This window comes from Amia ocellicauda, chromosome 6, assembly GCF_036373705.1.
Source record: "Amia ocellicauda isolate fAmiCal2 chromosome 6, fAmiCal2.hap1, whole genome shotgun sequence".
NCBI classification, from domain to species: Eukaryota; Metazoa; Chordata; class Actinopteri; order Amiiformes; family Amiidae; genus Amia; species Amia ocellicauda.
The window spans coordinates 19273844-19294793 of NC_089855.1; the positions used below are offsets into that span (position 1 = coordinate 19273844).

General features: G+C 45.4%; 1 protein-coding gene across 1 annotated transcript in view; it reads left to right on the forward strand.

Annotated features, from left to right (window-relative positions):
• The first annotated feature begins 669 nt into the window (after positions 1–669).
• The window catches only part of LOC136751843 (SLAM family member 5), a 28726-nt gene continuing 8445 nt past the window's right edge, over positions 670–20950 (forward strand). The window contains exons 1-9 of the mRNA XM_066707601.1: positions 670–793; positions 1487–1777; positions 4001–4246; positions 10942–11043; positions 11443–11475; positions 12156–12197; positions 12646–12699; positions 13214–13261; positions 18995–19293. Of these exons, the coding sequence (XP_066563698.1) occupies positions 712–793; positions 1487–1777; positions 4001–4246; positions 10942–11043; positions 11443–11475; positions 12156–12197; positions 12646–12699; positions 13214–13261; positions 18995–19293 (1197 nt within the window). The 5' untranslated portion in view covers positions 670–711. The remainder of the gene's footprint in view (positions 794–1486; positions 1778–4000; positions 4247–10941; positions 11044–11442; positions 11476–12155; positions 12198–12645; positions 12700–13213; positions 13262–18994; positions 19294–20950) is intronic.

Below are 20950 nucleotides of genomic sequence, written 5' to 3' on the forward strand. Positions count from 1 at the left end.
TGTTATAAAGTCCTGGAAGACAATTTGATATTTGTGGAACTATACTGACACCTGCTGGTGTTCTCAAATTGAAAACGAAAGTACCTTTTTGAAAGATAAAAATCCACAATAATATTAGTGTTATTGGACAGAATAATTCATATTCAGTGTACCAAACGATACTTTTTAATCCTGCTATATAGAATGTGTAGCTGAAGTGAAATAATTATGATAGAGATGTTACAAACAGAAAAACTTTTTCTGACCGTTTATGGCTCCAATAGACTGATTTAATTCTCTAAGAATATAGCCTAGCAATCTTCTCTTTCCATTATAGACTGCACAACAAGCTTAAAGCTTAATAATATAGTTTCAAGAAGGTCCACTTTACTGCCCAATAAAAGCAGCTTTATCTTTCAAAATATACTTTCTCTTTCAGTTTGACTAAATACTACCATAATATTTAGACTATATGTGAAACTAAAAATAGACATTCACATATTTGGAAAGCCAATCAAACAAATCAATAAACAAATACATACATTTATAAAGTAATACAATTATTATTTCATGGCTAAGACCAAAAGCATTTTGAATCACTTCAGAATGGTGTAACTCCTGTCCTTAGCCAGAGTATTATAATCATTACGGTAGATGATGAAAATATAATTCCAAAGGTTGATGCGACTTTTCTCCTTGCTTTGTAACAATCAACCTGGATACTGCTGGAAAATGAAACAAAATGGAGATCCAGTGAAATCACAATTTTATGTCATCTACATTCTGCTGTTTGCTTTCACAAATATCACGGCTGGTAAGTTTAAAGTAACAGATTGACATTTTTAAACTATGTACAATATTATCAGTATTACTATTGTTGTCACATTTCACTTGGGGTGGGGCACTTTTACCATGGTGGGACATCTAATCAAAATGTTGGGAAGAGAAAACAATTATGGATATATCTAACAGACCGATCATGATGTACCATCTTGATTTGGTGACACAGCATAACCTGCAGTCTACTGTCCATACAGTGATGTTGGATTTGGTGATGTTTGCAATCAGGTGAATGAAGAATGAAGTAGCCAGACCACTTAAATCGGACAAAACCAGGACATGGTCAAAGGAACTTTAGATGATGTTTCATATAATTGCATGATAAACATGTAATTTTCCTTCACAGTGGGAACTCCCTGATTTGTTACAGAATTAATTGTCTTAAATATTGCCCTAAACCTGTTTGAGACTTCCACACATTTTCAGCTTTTTTAGCTGTTGTTATTTAACTCACAAATAGAAATTACTTTTTGATTTTACTAAAGTACAGTGCAATACAAAGACAAATATTTTTAAAATACAAAAAAAAAAAAGATTTTGTTTTCTTCTGAATGTAACTTCTAGCTTCAGTCATCATACATTGTATAATTTTTCAACCAAAGTTTTAACCATGTATTATTGAGTACAAAATGATCTCACTTAATAATTCTTACCTTTCTAAACTTAGGTCAAAATGTTATCTATGGATTATTAAACGCAGAAATAACTTTGAAACCAATCAGCAGTGGATTTTTAGAAGAAATTATCTGGAAACATAATATGGATAAGGTTGCAGAGTATGACCAAGATCAACAGATTTTGTATTTTGCGGAATACAACGGAAGGACAACCCTGGACATAAAAAACGGATATCTTACAATCAAGGATCTCACAAAGAAAGACAGCGGAAAATACAGCATAAATGTGCAGATAAGTGGCAAGTTACAAACCCTGCAGTCGTATAACTTAATAATCCTTGGTAAGTATTTTTAGTTTATTATATAGATAGATAGATTTTATATATATAAAAAGTATGGTAAAATCTCATAGTAAACTGTGAAAATGGAGGTGAGGTGGACATCGTTGAAAGGTCTAGCTGAGATTATTTTAATTAACAGTAGCCTTAACTAACAGTAGCCAATGTGTATACAAAGAATACGCTTGAATTCACTAAAAAGCAACCAGACCAAATCAAAATGTATTTCAAGAACCGTAAATTAAAAGGTTTTATTAATTGTATTATTATTTATTTATTGGCAGATGCCCTTACAAACATTACAAAGATGCAGTAATTCAAAGTAAAAAAGTACAATTTATGAATTACAAAAGTGCAGAAGTACAGTTAATATAAATACAAAGCATAGATTTTATGCCCTGTTTCCACTGGCCACGGATGCTTAAACTGGTGTTTCCACTGGCTTAAGCGTCCGGACGGTTAACTATCTGCTGCCAGACGTGTCCGTAAGCGTCCGTCACGCCACTGAGGAAAAACTTCTCTTTCAGAAGCGAAGGTGTGCTTGACTTGTAGGCAGACAAGGAGGAGATCAGCTACATTATGTCAGAAGATATAATCTCAAGTGCTGCAATCACGAAGAAATTATAGGTTTATTAGCAGCATGGCATGAAATCCATGTACAGAAACAATGACTGCTTACAGTTAATATCCGAGTGTATTAAAAACTTCCCAGCAGGCAAAATACATTAGAAACAACATTGTTTCAACGTCATATTTCAACGTTGAATATACATTGAAAATTGATTGGATTTGCAAATGGAATCGACGTTGAATTTTCAACGGTGAATCAACTTTGATGATTCAATGTTGGATCAACTTGGAATAATCTACGTTGATTTAACGTTAGATAGGCAACGTTGAAATTTCATTGAAAATTGGTTGTATTAGCAAATGCAAACAACCACAGAAAGAGAGAGAGTGAGTGATGACAGATAGGGTTAATCTGGGGGGAGAAGAAAAGGAAACAACTAAATACACTTTCTTGGTGTTAACTATACAAAAACAGTAGAGGAAAAAACACACGATGAACCTAGAATGAAAACTCCAAACATCGTTTTTTTGGCTGAAATTACTTTATTTTCATGTGTTTGAAGAAAGACAGTACCCTGCACATATTGTGTAGAAAATAACACAAAACGTGTCATAGTACTATTAACACATTTTTTGTGTATAATTTCTACACATTACTTCTAAGAGTGTATATTAAACCACCTGAAAAACAGATTTAAAAAATGCTATACATCTTTTTAAAACTTGTTCCATGCAAGTTATGGTTAGAGAGCACTTTTATACACACCCACAGTTTTTACAATATGTGGTTTACAGTTCAATTAAAGTTGAGTAAAAAATAAAAAAAATTAAAAAAATTAAAATATCGTCAACAGTCACTGATAAAACATTTTAATTGTATTTTAATTTGATTAATGCACACATAATACAATTTTGTTATCCTGCACTGAAATATTTTATCTAGTAAAATATTTGAGTTAAACTAGCCGTTAATTACTTATTTAAATGAACGAAAATCACAAATATTTTTCCTTTAGAGGAATGTGCTTAAATTCTAAGGCCGTGTGTCCACCAAAGCGTTTTCCGCAGCTGAAAACGCCCGGAGCTCGTCTGAAAGCGCCGGCTGCGAGCGTTTCACAGCGCTTTGGAGGCGCAGCGCTGTTTCAGGGCTGTGATACGGAATATCCGCGGAAGTCTTGTGTCAAGTACCTGATGTCGCAGATAGTTGGTGTTGCTAACAAAGACTGACTGTACAATGTCAGCACAAGGTAGAGGGAAGACTGAAGCGCGTAGAGAGAGAGAACGGACAGGCGGTGTGGTGTTTGTCCTGCCCCTCCTCCACTGTGATTGGACGGCTGGGTAAAAAGTGACAGTGACGAGCACTGCGTTTTACCCAAAATTGAATATTTTTCAACTCTCGGTGACCAGGAAAAAACGTTCAGCACTCAGCATGAAAAAGACGCTCAGCGCCGTGACCCGCTGCTGGCATTTTAAAAACGTGGAGCTGCCATTGCAAACAATTGAAAAAATATGCCGACCTCAGGAAAAAACGCTTTGGTGGACACACGGGCTTAGCAAGCCTTCAGGATGGCTACAATACCTTTTGGGATTCATGTTTTATGAAAGATGTATAGTACTACATGTATTTATACTGAATACATTGTTCTTTTCCTGTAGAGCATGTCCCAAAACCAACAGTCACTTGTAAGGCTGATGATCTTAATGCAACTCTGCGCTGTCTTGCCCAAACAAGCTATAATACTCAGTACAGATGGGAAGGACCACAAAACCAAGAGCTTTCTGGATCAGAGTTGCCGATCAAGAGAGAGGGGAGCCAGCACTCAGAGTACACGTGTATTGTCAGTAATCCTGTGAGTGAGAGCAGGAGTGAAGTTTTTCATGCTGAACACTGCTTCCCCTCAGGTAATTGCACAATGATTCCCAAACTGATGTGTGTTTATAATGTCCAATTCAATTCAAGGTCTGCCTGCATGCGCTACATGGTCAGTTTGTTAAATGGAAAGAAAGGTATTGTTACATGAGGCAATACAGATAAAATTCATCAAAGAAAAAAGTTATTGAGTCATGTTTGTCAAACATTTTATAATCAATAAGTTACTTCCTGGGTGAGTCCCTAAATATTCAGGACAACAGTAAGTGATGTTATCTTTCAAGTTGGAAGCACTGCCCAAGGGGGTGGAGTTTCTGCGCACTGCTGTAGGAACCTGATCGAAATGACACTCTATCAAAGCTGCCATTGGCCCCTGCGCTCGTCACTCAAAACAGGTCCCTTCCCACATCCTGTTCCATAAAACGTGACATCAGCGCAGGTTCGTCCTCTTTTGCCACTTCGTCTAGACCCGAGAACGTGAGCTCTCTGTGACTTGTCTGTGCATTAGACCCTTATTGTTGTTTAACAATTATTATTATTTGGTTGGTTGGCTTCATGGCTGTGCTGTCACCACCATTTATCACTGTGTCTATTTGTATTCTTTAGTTATTATTAATAGCTAATCCGACTCTGTTCCGTCCGTGCTCCGGGGCTCTGGTGCGCTTCGGTTTCAGTTTCGGCTACAAATAGTACACTTTAAAAATAATTGTTGTGTTTATATAGTGATTTATGTATTCCGACTGCTTACTGTGTTGGTTTTTTGTCCACAGGGCTTTTTCCTCCACAGCAGGAGCGCTAGCAGTGGCAGTAAAATCTGAGGCCCGGCTGCCCGGCCGGAGCCTCGGTGTGTCATAAGAGATCTCGCCTGCGTGAGGTGCTCCTCCGCCGGCTTGCACCCACATTACAGCCCATGGCTGAGGCTGTAGGAGATCTTGCTCTCTCAGTCCGCTGAAAACGAGCTCTGCTAGCCCTCTCCGTCCATGTGTGCAGGCCTCGGTTTTAGATCCCGCTACGGCTGGTGTTCTATTACCCTCGGCCCCCTCAGACCCCAGACTCTGCATCACCTGGTGTCCCTGGAAACCCTGGCACACACGGTGTGGTTAAGCCTATGGGCCTACGCGGAGCTTGTATCTGGCACCTGGTGCTTGTTATACACAGTGTTCAGTCTGGCAACAGCAAGGTTGCATGTGGTTGGTGTCGCAGTGCCCCCGTGTACATAAACGTTGCCTGGTGGAGATGCACTCCACTTGTTGCAGAGGCATTTCAGTTGTTGCATATTTCGCTGTGCACGCACGTGTGTGCTCGGCGATGAGCTCCTCTCACCCCCGCCACTGTGCCGCTTGCTGCCAACACACCTTGCCCGCGCCCGAAGATCTCCCACTCCGGCGGGTGATGGGGGCCCCTCCAAGCCCCTCCATCTCCTCCTCCAGGGCTGCAATGACGGATACAGCCATGCCCCCCATGCTTGTGTCTCTGGTGGCAGCCACGCCCCTCCTGCCTGCAGTGGGCCCTGCGTATGCACCAGTGGAGACTGAGGGGAGTCTGTCTGCCACATCCCAGGAAGAGGGCAGTGGACAGGCCACCTGGGAGGAGGACTGCCTGTCTCTGGGTCAGAGCTTGACTCAGAGCTTGAGGTGGAGCTCATGGAGGAGGAGCTGTTCGCTCCCACCCCTCCTCCTCCGTTGAGCATGGACACACCTCCTGTTCCCACAGGACAGGACAGGGAGTTCTGGGCAGTCATCCAGAGGGCTGTGGAGTCTCTCCAGCTCCCCTGGCCCTCTGACCCTGCCTTGCTGCGCTCCAGATTTGAGAGGGGTCAGCGTGCACAGCGGACCACACAGGCCTGACCTGACCTCCTCGAGGAACTGAGGGCCACCTGGGACCATCTGGCAACAGCCCCTGCCCTAGCCAAGAGAGGGGAGGCTTATGCCAGGACCCAGGGCATGGCAGAAGTGGGCTTGGAGGAATTTCCCTGCGTGAATTCCACCATAGCCGCATTTGTTTCCCTACCTCCGCTGTCCGCTGTTTGTCCTCACTTGAGGGAGCAGGTTCAGAAACACACAAACCTGATTTTAGGCTGCCTCTCTGAATTGGGCCTTCGGGTCAATCGAGAAAAGAGCAGCCTGACGCCAACTCAGCAGGCACAGTTCCTCGGACTGCGCCTCGATTCCATTGCCATGCTCGCCACACTGTCGCCAGAGAGAGTTGCCTCCACGCACACGTGTCTCTCCCTCTTCCGACTGAGAGCTCGTGTCATGGTGTCTCTTTGCCAGAGGCAGCTGGGCCTCCTAGCGGCTGCATCACAGACCCTCCCCCTCGGTCTCCTCCAATTTAGTCTGCTGTAGTGGTGGTTCAGGTCTCTCAGGATGCATCCTTGCTGCGATCGAGCTGGAAGGCGCTCAGTTGGAGCCTTCACAATTTGACCCTCGGTGTGCCCCTGCAGCCAGTATACCACTGAGCAGTTATGATGACAGACGCCTCCAAGCAGGGTTGGGGAGCAGTTTGCGACAGACGTGAAGTCCAAGGCAGGTGGATGGAGCCAGCACGGGGCCTCCATATAAACGTCCTGTAGTTACATGCAGTACTCCTTGGAATGTCTCATTTCCTGCCAGTCCTGCGGTACAGACATGTGCTGGTCGGATGGACAACAAAGCAGTGGTCGCCTATATCAACAGGTCTCTGGTCGCGCAGACTGTACTGTCTAGCACGCCGTCTGCTTCTGTGGGCGCAACCACGGTTCTGCTCCATCAGAGCAGTTCACCTCCCAGGCCTGGCCAACACGGTGGTGGACCTCCTCTCTCGGGGGGGCCCCCCGGTCTCGGAATGGCGCCTGTTTGTGATACAGCAGCTGTGGAGCCGGTTTCAGCAGGGTGGATGTGGATCTCTTTGCATCGGCAGAGTCCACACACTGCCCACTATAGTTCTCCATCCAAGACCAATCAGGAACCCTAGGGATTGACACGCTAGCCCACACATGGTCTCCTTTACACATTCCCACCGTTCCCCCTTCTCCCGGTGGTCCTAGAGAAGGTCTGGAGAGAACAAGCTACAGTTCTGCTGATAGCTCCTCGGTGGCCCTGCATATTCTGGTTCGCAGACCTGATCGCCCTCCTCCATGGAGAGCCTTGGCATCTCCCAGTGAGAGTGAACTTGTTGTCCCAGGTGCAGGGCACGCTTTGGCACCCCAATCCGGGCCTCCTCCAGCTCTGGGCCTGGCCCCTGACCAGGAGCGGTTGATTGCCTGGGGTCTGTCAGACGAGGTAGTAGCCACTATTCAGTTGGCGAGAGCTCCCTCTACGAGGTTGCAGTATTCCTACTGCTGGCGGACGTTTAGCACCTGGTGCCAAGACGGTAGTCAAGACCCAATTCATTGCCCCATCGGGGTCATATTGCAATTGCTACAGGAGCTGTTGGACCAGGGCAAGTCCCCGTCCACGCTCAAAGTGTATCTAGCGGCATGTCATGTCCGGATTGATGGTGAGCCTCCTGGGCCTCATTTCTTGGCTGTGCAGTTTTTAAAGGGAGCTCAACGGCTGTGGCCTCCTTGCACCCTTTCACTGCCCACATGGCGCCTTGATGTAGTGCTGGACGCACTTTCCCAAGCCCCATTTGAGCCACTGAATTCAGCTCAGCTGAAGCTGGTGTCACTTAAGACTACATTTTTGCTGGCAATCACCTCTACAAAACGCGTGAGTGAGTTACACGCCCTGTCCATACACCCATCGTGTGTCCGTTTTGCGGGAGATGGCTCCAGGGTCACGCTATGGCCTAATCCTGCGTTCCTCCCAAAAGTAATGTCTCCATTCCATGTCAACAGGCCTATAGAGTTGATGGCTTTTCATCCTCCTCCCTTTGCTTTAGAGCAAGGAATTTCGGCGCTCAGACCAACTGTTTGTGTCTTATGGAGTGCGGACACAGGGCCACAGGGCCAGGCGCTTTCAAAAGCAGCACCTATCGCATTGGATTGTGGACACTATTACCATGGCCTACAAGTCCACCAGGACCCCGGTGCCTGAACACCTGGTGGCCCACTCGACTCGAGGCGTTGCCACATCTTGGGCCCTTTTTCAAGGCGCACTCTTGGCAAACATTTGTGCGGCTGCAGCTTGGGCTTCACCACTTACATTTGCCCGGGACCAGTCCCTTCCATTGGGAACCCGGTATATGCTGCAGTTGAGCCCCAGTAGCCTACGGGCTCTAGCTCCTGCCTTTTTCCTCTCCCAGTCTGCCCCTGTTATGTGCATCATGAGGGAGCTAGTGAACCATGTCTTCCCTTCCATCGGACTATGCCTTCCTGTCGAGCACCCATGTGAGCTGCTCCTGGATTTACTGACAGCCTGTCGATGTGTTCCCAGGGTCTGTCATGCGGCCTACAGGCACGTTGCCTTACGAGGCCGCCCTGTATATAGTTTGTTCATTATGCATTGTGTTGCAGTGGTGCATGCGTCAGGCCTGTACCCCCGCTCTGGGCCTGACTAAGGCCCTTCTCCCCCGATCGCTCAGTTTGGCCGGGCGGCCAGCTCTAGGAAGAGTCCTGGTGGTTCCAAACTTCTTCCATTTATGGATGATGGTGGACACTGTGCTCATTGGGACCTTCAATGCTGCAGACATTTTTCTGTACCCTTCCCCAGATCTGTGCCTTGATACAATCCTGTCTCGGAGGTCTACAGACAATTCCTTGGACTTCATAGCTTGGTTTGTGCTCTGAGATGCACTGTTAAGTGTGGGACCTTATATAGACAGGTGTGTGCCTTTCCAAATCATGTCCAATCAACTGAATTTACCACAGGTGGACTCCAATCAAGTTGTAGAAACATCTCAAGGATGATCAGTGGAAACAGGATGCACCTGAGCTCAATTTTGAGTGTCATGGCAAAGGCTATGAATACTTACGTACATGTGCTTTTTTTGTTTTTTATTTTTAATAAATTTGCAAAGATTTCAAACAAACTTCTTTCACATAGAATTTTGAGGAAAATAATTAATTTAATCCATTTTGGAATAAGGCTGTAACATAACAAAATGTGGAAAAAGTGAAGCGCTGTGATTACTTTCTGGATGCACTGTCTGTTTTGTGTAATTTGCCCTGTGCTAAGAAAATTAATTTATTCATAAATTATTAATCATGCGCAAACCAACCCGGGACACAGGACTCGTAGGGGCACTGGATTCGGCATAACAGCGGACCAGATAATGACCAGTTCATTAACAAAAAACAATTATGTTCAATCTATATCGTCACATTATCTCTCCATCATCATAATATTGCTGTAACATGTCTCTCCTTTCACAGAAGGTGAGCTCAGTCGTCTTTCATTGCTAGTTGATCTGGTGAGATCATATTGTTACTGTAGTGTCTCTCCTTGACAGACCGCTAGTTGCTGTTGATTTCGCTAATTTTTAATCAAAACTCTCCTCACTGCTCTCGTCTCTGCTGGCATTTCAAAAATGGCAGCTGCACTCCAGCAAGTAACTTTTGGTGGAGACGTCTTTACCCTGCCCCCCGGCCCCTGACGTCACGGTTCTTTGGTTCCAGACCAGCAAGTTTTTGGTGCCAGAAAAAGTGTCTCTGTTTGGCCCGGAGCCAGTTCTTCTGCGGTGGAAAAGCAAGGAACGGTTCCAAATTAGGCACCTGCTCCAAACTAGCACCGGCTCCTTGTTGGTGGAAAAGCGCTATCAGTGACTAGCCGACTGTGTGTTATTCAGAGGGTCTGTGGCCCCGCTCCTGCAGGATCAGGGGTCCTCTGCCACGTTAATGCCCCGAAGGTGCACAAGTTGCTTGAAGTTGCAAGTTGCTCCTTATATTGTGCAAGTAGATATGCGGTCTCACTCCTAGATGCACTAGTGGAGCAGCCGGCCTTGCTATTGCTAGTGGAGGGCGTAAGAGTTGACCTCTGTAGCCCTGCTTTGTATATGCTGATTGCAGACAGTTCCCGGTAAGAGTGTGACTACGGTTCTCACTCCTGGGCTGCTCAGGTGTGGCCCTACGGGGCCCCTGAGGTTACTGTCTGGAGTTGTGTTGCCAAGACCCCCTAGCGGTCACCTTGGAGCAGGCTCCCATATCAGCTTGCTGCCTCCTCCCTTGCAACGGTTTTGTTATACAGTAACCCCTCCCCCTTGGGCAGTGCTTCCGACTTGAAAAATAACGATAGGTTGCATATGCAGCGCCGGTTATCTGAAAATGGAAGCACTGCCCAAGGGTTGCAAGGTCACGCAGGAGTCCTGGCTCCCGGCAAAAGAGGATGAACCTGCACTGACATCACATTCTGTTCTGAGTGACGAGTACAGGGGCCAATGGCAGCTTTGATAGAGTGACATTTCGATTGGGTTCCTACGGCAGTGCACAGAAACCCCTCCCCCTTGGGCAGTGCATCCTTTTTCAGATAACCAGGGTTGCATACACAACCTATCATTTTACAAGTCTTTACTATTGAGCTCCTGAATCTTATTGATAGTCCAATGTGATAAAGCTGTGTGCCAGCTGGGTTATTTTTGTTCCTTCACTTTTGAAAGCTAAAATTAACATATTAGTGTATTCATTTTGATGGACATGTTATAGCATTAATTTAGTCTTGCACTAAACAAGCAAAAAAAATGTATATATATATATATATATATATATATATATATATATATATATATATATATATATATATATATATATACACACACACACAATGCTATTATTTATTGTGACTTTCCAACATGTTTTTTATTTTTTGGACAGGTACAAATTCAGTTCCAATTATTGTTGGAATTGTTCTACTGATTTCACTACTTTTCATAGTTGTTTTGGCAATACGAAAATATAAGAAAAAATATAAGAAAGGTAAGCTATATTATTATTGTATATTATATTAAAGTTATTTATTTGTATTTACTGTATGTTTAAAGATGAACAATAGAAATGTTAAAACAAATACAATTGAGGTGAGCTCTGGATATGTGTTAATTACTGTGTATCCCATCTATTCTGCAGACTCTTCTTGCTGTTGAGCAGGAATCGTTAGATGTCTGGCACCTGTGATTTTTATAGACAGGATCTGCTAGATGTGCTTCAATGTGATACACTATCTTCCTAGATTTGCTTACTGTGTCAAATCAAAATCTTTTCATGGAAGTGAATCTCTTTTAAATGTGTTAAATCCACTTAAGAAATCTTAAGAAAGTAAAGACTGTTAAATGTTTTATGGAAGTTAACATGTTCCTTTCTTTCTCTCCTTCTTAGAGGGAAATGTTCAGAAAGAAAATGAAGCTGATAGTGAGTACCTGTGTGAAATAATAATAGATCATTGATGTAGGGTATTTATATTTAAGACTCTGGATGAAGAAGTCAGTTTGGGAATAAGCTTTTTTTTCAATGTGCACAAAAGAATCCCCCAACATATCATCATATAATCATATAATTAAATGACTGAATGAAGATAATATTAAAGGCCTAAAAATAATTTGGTTATCATATTTTAAAAGTGGTCAAATGGTTTAGTCTGAGACCCAGCTTACTTTACGTCTAATTGAGCAGTTACAGACTAGTGTATGTATTATTACTGGGGGGAAGGGCGTGAGCTCAATTAATCTGAAAGATAAAGGTGAAGAGATTGAATATATTTGACAAGAGGCTGATTTAAAGAACCCTCTGGGTGCTAAGGGGCACAAGTTGTATTTTATATTAGTTGTTTGTCAGGCCAAAAGTTGGTGTTACTGTGTGACATCTAACCATGTGGGAAACCTCATGGAAGGCAATTTAACTGACGCTGATCATCATGCCTTTATATGCTATGGAAGGAATGCTTATTATAAGTTCTAAGTTTGTTTTGTGTCTGATTGGGGCAGAGGGGTTATATAAGGACATATGCATTGTTGAGAAGTTGATGCACCTACTATTGATGTTCCCTTCTGTGTATTTCAATTTAATTAAGCGGTTTATGTTGTACTCTACAGAACTTTTAAGGAATGAAGACAACACTGACCCTGAAAATCCAGGTATGCATTGTGCAGATAGGAATCATTTTCCAATTAAAGATCAACTCTTAATATGCTGCTTTTGAATATTCTACAAACTACAATTAATAAAATAATAAATGCAGCAATATTTTAAAATACAGAAAGCAAAAAGACAAAATGTTTAAGGTACTACATTTAGATAATGTTTGAATAATGCAAACTATGCATGCAAATTTCAAAATGTCTATTTTCTAAGATAGGAATATTACAATCAAAGAGACAAGTATAAAAAATATTGTATAATATGTGTTTCTTCTAGTTTTAACATCTACGGTCTATATTATATTGACTTCATTCACTAGGCATGGCAGCTTCATTCATTTTCCATGCTTATTAATTAAATTAATTTAGTTTAATTTTAAATTAATACTAATACTGAAGCTATTCTATACACCATGCTCTAAACATGCTTATTCTGTTTTACCAGCAACTAAAGTTGAAAAATCAGGCCAAGCTGACACAATGTCCTCTGCAGAAATTGGTGAGGCTTTCCATACCCATCAATCACCAGACGAAACAGTTCAAATATACAAAAATATAAATATAAAATATACACTGGCTCCTTGTATGAAGAGTGAGGAATTTGTATTACATTATTTCTAATGTTATTTTAAATGAAGGGAATACAATTAAATTAAATTGATCAGTTTGAACTGTTTAGATGAGGTAAGGTTTCCTTAATGGACAGTAGAGTTGAGCAAGAGCTCAATATGATGAGAACTGAAAGAATGAAGGGCTTAGGGAAGGAAAGACAGTGGATTATCTCCTAAGAGCTGACATATACAGTATATATGTATGAAAAACATACTACTAGGTTAAACTAAAATTACATGCCCTCTGTATCCACTTATACAAAATGGATTTGACCACTTATTTTGAATGTAAGACAAAGTAATGTGTTTTAAAACATTTAACTGTGATATTATTTTAATGTGAAAAAGATGTACATGTAACCTAAAAGAATAACATTTTTTACTTGGAAACTCTTTTCTAAGATGAGACATCAATACCATATGCTGTTGCACGGCTGAGGTTTGTAAAAGGTATGATACTGTAACTAACTTCTAAGATACCCCTTTTCCACTGGCATATCCGAGCCGTGCCGGAACCAGGCTGGCACGGCTCAGCATGTCACCTACTGGCACTTTTGTCGAGCCGACCCGGAACCAGACCATGAATTTTCGGCCCTGCTCCTTACCTAGTGCTGGCCCAGGGCTGAGCAGGGCCAGGGGAGGAGTTAACTGAACTCGTCAACACATAGCCTCAGTCTAATTACTAGGTTTAAATACATTACAAATACTTAATACATTAATAAAAGACATTTCAAATACTTAAACTACTACTGCGATTTATAATATACTGGTGAAAAAATGTTTGATCTACACAATGAGTTTAAATAAATGAATTTGTTACTATTTTGAGTGATAGCCCTTCTTCATTTGTAAAACCCCATTCACACTGAAATGCTGGCAAAATGCAGGCAACGTTTGCCTGTTTTTTCCTTGTTGCACCCCCTTTCACACTGAGATTGACTGACAAAAAATTGCAGGATGTACCCATACACACAGGAAACAGAGATCGCCAGCAAAAGCAATGTAGCCATGGGAACGAGATGCTACAGAAGCCTGTGGAATCGGGAGATTCCGCCAGCTTGCGCCAGCTTGCGCCCGCACTACAGCCCGCGGCTGTGGCTGTGGGAGATCTTGCTCTCTCAGTTCACTGAGAATGAGCACTGCTAGCTCTCCCGGTCCGTGCATGTAGGCCTCGGTTTTAGATCCTACTATGGCTGGTAGTCTACTACCCTCGGCCCCTTCAGACCCCGGACTCCGCGTCACCCAGTGTCCCCGGAAAACCTGGCACACACATTGTGGTTAAGCCTACGGGCCTACGCGGCGCTTGTATCCAGAGGTCCGCCATTCCACCAGGTGCCGCTGTGATCGCCACCGCACCCGGCAATCTTCCACTCCGGCGAGTGATGGTAGGGGTTTGGTGGCACTGGATCTCTACCTCTCCCCGAGTCCCTCCATCTCCTCCTCCAGACACGAAGCTTCGGAGACAGCTGCGCCTTCTGCACTCGCTGCTCCGCCTGCATCTGCTGCTGCGCTGCTGCGACGTCCACAGGCTCCCTCCCCCTCTTCTGAGTTGTCATTAGCCCCCTCCCCGCCATGCCATCGGCAACGGAGAACCGGCTTCACAGACAGAGGCAGAGATGAGGCCATCCTTGCCCTGAACAGCAGGATGAACCGGCTTCACAGACAGAGGCAGAGATGAGGCCATCCTTGCTCTGAACAGCAGGATGGACCACATCTGCGCCCTCCTGTCTGCACAGGCAACACAAACTGCAGCCCAGACCCTGACCCCCCCACATCTCGAGTCTCCACTACCAGCCCATTTACCACAGGACTATGAGGGGATCCTCTCTGCCCTGTCTATGGACAAGGACAACAGACAGGTAATCTGGGAGGGGGACCGCCTATTACTCAACCCGCACACAGGTTTGAAGTCAGGCGGAGCTCATGGAGGGGGAACCGGTTTCGTCCCCCCCACTCCATTGAGCAACAACACTTCCCCTGTTCCTGTAAGTCAGGACCGGGAGTTTTGGGCGGTGATACAGAGGGCCGTGGACTGCTTGCAAATCCCCTGGCCCTCTGACCCCGCCCCCCCACGCTCCAGGAGAGAGCACTGGCCACACGAGCCCTCCCACTGCTGCCGGACCTCCTGGATGAACTGAGAGCCACCTGGGACCGTCCGGCAACGGCCTATGCCAGAACCCAGGGTAGGCAGGTAGGCGCCCCACATGGCAGCCAGGCGCCAGGCGCAGCAGGAGGACAGCTGGCAGACCTCCGTCCCCTTCCCCTCCTGCTCCTCGACCCTGTGATATTCCAGCGGTTTCTGGCCCACCCGTACACCTCCCAACAACTCCAAACTATAACAGTTGGCTACTCCCTGTAGTTTCAGGCCCGTCCACCCCCCTTCTGAGGTGTTGTGTGGCCGTGAGTGAGGCACCCGTTGCAGTGTGTGGCACTTTGCGTCAAGATCGTCGCTCTCCTGGAGAAGCGAGCCATTTGCAAAGCGCCCCCACTTGGGCAGCACGAGGGATTCTCATCCACACACTTCCTAGTTCCCACGGAAAGTGACGGTTTCCGCCCCATCTTGGATTGGAGACGCCTGAACCGCCACCTCAGGTTGTTGCACTTCAGCACCCTCAATCTGCGAACCATGTCCCAGGCCGTCAGGCCCGGCGACTGGTTCATTTCAGTGGATCTGAAAGTCGCTTACTTTCACATCCCTATTGTGCAGGTGCACAGGAAGTTCCTCCGCTTCACCTAAGAGGGCTGAGCATTAAAGTTTTGCTGTTCCCCCCTTTGGCCTGTCACTAGCCCAACACACTTTATGCATGGACGTTGTGTTCAGCCTCTTGCATTGCCAGGGGCTACACATCTTCCATTATGTGCTGGTGCCAGAAAGACTTGTCTCTATAAACACACGCATCTCTCTCCCTCTTCTGAATGAAAGCTCGCATCAGGGTGTCCCCTTGCCAGAGGCTGCTGGGCCTCCTAGCGGTAGCATCACAGACACTCCCCCTCGGCCTCCTCCGATTGAGGACGCTACAGCAGTGGTTCGAGTCTTTACAGATGCATCCTCGCTGCGATTATGCACACCGAGTCACAGTCACTTCGTCGTGCTGGAAGACACTCCATTGGTGGTCGGAGCCCTCACAATTTGACCCTCGGTGTTACCCTGGGGTTAGTCTACCACGAGCAGTTATGACGACAGATGCCTCCAAGCAGGGTTGGGGAGCAGTCTGCGACGGACGTGGAGTCCGAGGCAGGTGGATGGAGCCAGCACGGGCCTTCCATATCAAGGTCCTGGAGTTACAAGCAGTACTCCTTGGACTGTCTCATTTCCTGCCAGTCCTGCGGGACAGATGTGCTGGTTTGGACGGACAACACAGCGGTGGTTGCCTAGGTGGTGGCAAGGAGGTCTCCGGTCGCGCAGACTGTACTGTCTAGCACGCCGTCTGCTTCTGTGGGTGCAACCACGGTTCCGCTCAATCAGAGCAGTTCACCTCTCAGGCCTAGCCAACACAGCAGCGGACCTCCCCTCTTGGGGAGACCCCCTGGTCTCGGAATGGTGCCTCCACCCGTCTGTGGTACAGCAACTGTGGAGCTGGTTTGGCATGGCAGACATGGATCTCTTTGCCTCAGCATAGTCCACACACTGCCCACTATAGTTCTCCGTCCAAGACCACTCGGGAACCCTAGGGATTGACGAACTAGCCCACACGTGGCCGCGCTGTCTCCTTTATGCGTTCCCACTGTTCCCCCTTCTCCCGGTGGTCCTAGAGAACGAACAACAGTTCTGATGATAGCCCCTCGGTGGCCCTGCAGATTCTAAGGACCTAAGACCGCACTAAGGACATTCGGCGCTCAGACCAACTGTTTGTGTCTTATGGAGCGCGGACTCTCACATTGGATTGTGGACACCATTACCATGGCCTATGAGTCCACCGGGACCCTGGTGCCTGAACACCTGGTGGCCCACTTGAGTCAAGGAGTTGCCACATCTTGGGCCCTTTTTCAAGGCGCCCCTTTGGCAGACATTTGTGCAGCTGCAGCTTGGGCCTCGCCGCTTACATTTGCCCAGTTCTACAGGTTGGATGTGATGGGTCCCTTCAATTGGGAACCTGGTGCCTACGGGCTCTGGCTCCTGCCTTTTCCTCTCCCAGTCTGCCCCTGCCCCAGTCTGCCCCTGTTAAGTGCATCCTGAGGGAGCTAGTGAACCGTGTCTTCCCTTCCACTGGACTATGCCTTCCAGTCGAGCACCCATGTGAGCTGCTCCTGGATTTACTGACAGCCTGTCGATGTGTTCACAGGGTCTGTCATGCAGCCTACAGGCACGTTGCCTTACGAGGCCGCCCTGTATATAGTTTGTTCATTATGCATTGTGTTGCATTGGAGGCATCTGCCTCACTGTGTACATAGTTCCTTGGTCAGCAGGTCTGTGGCCCACTCTGGCTTTGGGCCATGGAGCAAGAGTCCACTGCTGCTGTCCTCAGCGGTAAGCATGTGAGCAGGCTCTCGTGTTCCCCTGTGTATATAGTTAATTTGTCAACACAGTAGAGCTAATGTTGCCCTGCGTTAGCTGGCCTAACCAGAAAGCGTCAACTGCTCTTGTGTTCCATGGGTGACGCATGAGTTCGTTCCTGTGCTCCGTGTGTATATAATTCATTTGTACGAAATCTACTTGTCAGCACAGTGGAGCTCTTCCACTCTGTACTATTCAGTTGAGTTGGCTGCTCCTGTGCTGTGTGCAGGCGGCATGAATGTTCTTGCTGCCACGCGATATATATTGTTATTCATTTGTACAATATTGTAGAGCTGGTGTGGCCTCTCTCCTAGCTGGGCTAGAGTAACAAGCGGCCAGTGCTCCCATGTTATGCAAAGAGTACATGAACGGGTTCCTGCATGCCGCAATGTTATGGTTTGATGGTCATGGTAAAGCCTGCTGTTGTCCTGCATTAGCTGCACTAATAGGTGACAACTGCTCCCGTGTTACGTGGTGGTGCATGATTTGCTTCCTGCACCCCGCAATGTGTTTAGTTGTTATGACAGCACAGTGGAGCTGGATGCTCTGTACCATTTAGTGAGCGTGTTTTCCTGTGCTGCACGGAGGAAGCATGAATGTTCCTGCTGCCACGCTGTGTACAGGGATAATACAGGTTAAATCCACCTACATGAGAAGATCAGAATATTGAATTGTACTGAAATGTAATTGTATCGAAAAAGAGTGCATGTTACTATTGACAATGGGGTAGGACTTGGACATATTTATATATTTTTGTTTTATCGAGATTCAACCTGTATTTTATTTTACAACGTCTAAAGTGAGAGACGCTATGTATTACATAACGTACCTTCATGTGCTTCAAACATAACCATTACATAAAAGATGGAGACGTTTAAGTAACATTATAATAATAACTTTAAGTCCTGCATATAATCAGGGCATATAATATTATTGTTCACGTTAAGCCCAATATAGTAAACCACATTAAACATGTTCAACCTTAAGCACAACACATGTTTGGCTACACAAGATACTTATGATTTTAATATTACTTTGGTTTTGACTTCAGTTTAGTAAACACTAAATAAATACGAGAATAACCACATTCCTGAGATCCTCCATTGTTGTCATCTGAAAAATCTGATTATGTTTCAGCGTCATGCACACAACTCTCCATCTCCACAGCGTGTGATGTAATTTACCTGGGCTAGGGTATTGCAGTGGATACACACTTTACCCGTACAAGGCGAGCTCAGCTTGGTTCCAGCTCGGGTCAGATATGCCAGTGGAAAAGGGGCAAGAGAGTACTGTATGTGTTTTCCATCAGTAGTTTAAAATAAAATGTTTGAACAACCTATTACTATTGTTTGGCACTGTAGTTTCTTGATCTATGGATCACAATATTGCTTCAAAACTAAACAGTCCACACAGACACTGAATATTTAAATGCTTTCAAAAATCCCTAAGAAAACACTTCACAATAGGTATAGGGTGAATACAATATTCTCTCCTAACATGCATTTTACAACAGCAGGGGTTAAACAATGTATGTTTACCCTCACTCCTCACAATTTAATCTATTTACGAAAATAAATTAAATGTACAATATTTTGATTTTAGTTTGAAATATGTATAATTTTATTTTTAGAAGGCATTTAACTTGATGCCAAGTACTAAAGTTTAATTTCTCCTCAACTTAACTTCAGGGGAACAGAGAGACGTTCAACAAGGGAAACCAATTGAATCAAGGAAACAACCAACTGGAAAAAAGACTAAACCAGAGACAAACAAAATGGGAGAAGGGAGTAATTCAGGGACACAGACAGCAGGAGACATGGACGCATCAGGGAAAGGTACACTGAAAGAACCCGAAAAATCAGGGACAGACACAGTGGGAGATGCAAATGCATCAGGGAGAGACACAGCAGAAGACCCAGATGCAAAAGGGGGAGACACACCGGAAGACCCAAATGCAAAAGGGGGAGACACACCGGAAGACCCAAATGCAAAAGGGGGAGACACACCGGAAGACTCAAATGCAAAAGGGGGAGACACACCAGAAGACTCAAATGCAAAAGGGGGAGACATACCGGAAGACCCAAATGCAAAAGGGGGAGACCCAAATGCAAAAGGGGGAGACACACCCGAAGACCCAAATGCAAAAGGGGGAGACCCAAATGCGAAAGGGAGAGACCCAAATGCAAAAGGGGGAGACACACCGAAAGACCCAAATGCAAAAGGGGGAGACCCAAATGCGAAAGGGGGAGACACACCTGAAGACTCAAATGCAAAAGGGGGAGACACACCAGAAGACTCAAATGCAAAAGGGAGAGACCCAAATGCAAAAGGGGGAGACACACCAGAAGACTCAAATGCAAAAGGGAGAGACCCAAATGCAAAAGGGGGAGACACACCGGAAGACCCAAATGCAAAAGGGAGAGACCCAAATGCAAAAGGGGGAGACACACCGGAAGACCCAAATGCAAAAGGGGGAGACCCAAATGCGAAAGGGAGAGACCCAAATGCAAAAGGGGGAGACACACCGGAAGACCCAAATACAAAAGGGGGAGACCCAAATGCGAAAGGGGGAGACACACCTGAAGACTCAAATGCAAAAGGGGGAGACACACCAGAAGACTCAAATGCAAAAGGGAGATGCCCAAATGCAAAAGGGGGAGACACACCAGAAGACTCAAATGCAAAAGGGAGATACCCAAATGCAAAAGGGGGAGACACACCAGAAGACTCAAATGCAAAAGGGAGATACCCAAATGCAAAAGGGGGAGACACACCGGAAGACCCAAATGCAAAAGGGGGAGACACACCGGAAGATTCAAATGCAAAAGGGGGAGACATACCGGAAGACCCAAATGCAAAAGGGGGAGACCCAAATGCAAAAGGGGGAGACACACCCGAAGACCCAAATGCAAAAGTGGGAGACCCAAATGCGAAAGGGAGAGACCCAAATGCAAAAGGGGGAGACACACCGGAAGACCCAAATGCAAAAGGGGGAGACACACCGGAAGACCCAAATGCAAAAGGGGGAGACACACCAGAAGACTCAAATGCAAAAGGGGGAGACATACCGGAAGACCCAAATGCAAAAGGGGGAGACCCAAATGCAAAATGTACAATATTTTGATTTTAGTTTGAAATATGTATAATTTTATTTTTAGAAGGCATTTAACTTGATGCCAAGTACTAAAGTTTAATTTCTCCTCAACTTAACTTCAGGGGAACAGAGAGACGTTCAACAAGGGAAACCAATTGAATCAAGGAAACAACCAACTGGAAAAAAGACTAAACCAGAGACAAACAAAATGGGAGAAGGGAGTAATTCAGGGACACAGACAGCAGGAGACATGGACGCATCAGGGAAAGGTACACTGAAAGAACCCGAAAAATCAGGGACAGACACAGTGGGAGATGCAAATGCATCAGGGAGAGACACAGCAGAAGACCCAGATGCAAAAGGGGGAGACACACCGGAAGACCCAAATGCAAAAGGGGGAGACCCAAATGCGAAAGGGGGAGACACACCCGAAGACCCAAATGCAAAAGTGGGAGACCCAAATGCGAAAGGGAGAGACCCAAATGCAAAAGGGGGAGACACACCGGAAGACCCAAATGCAAAAGGGGGAGACACACCGGAAGACCCAAAT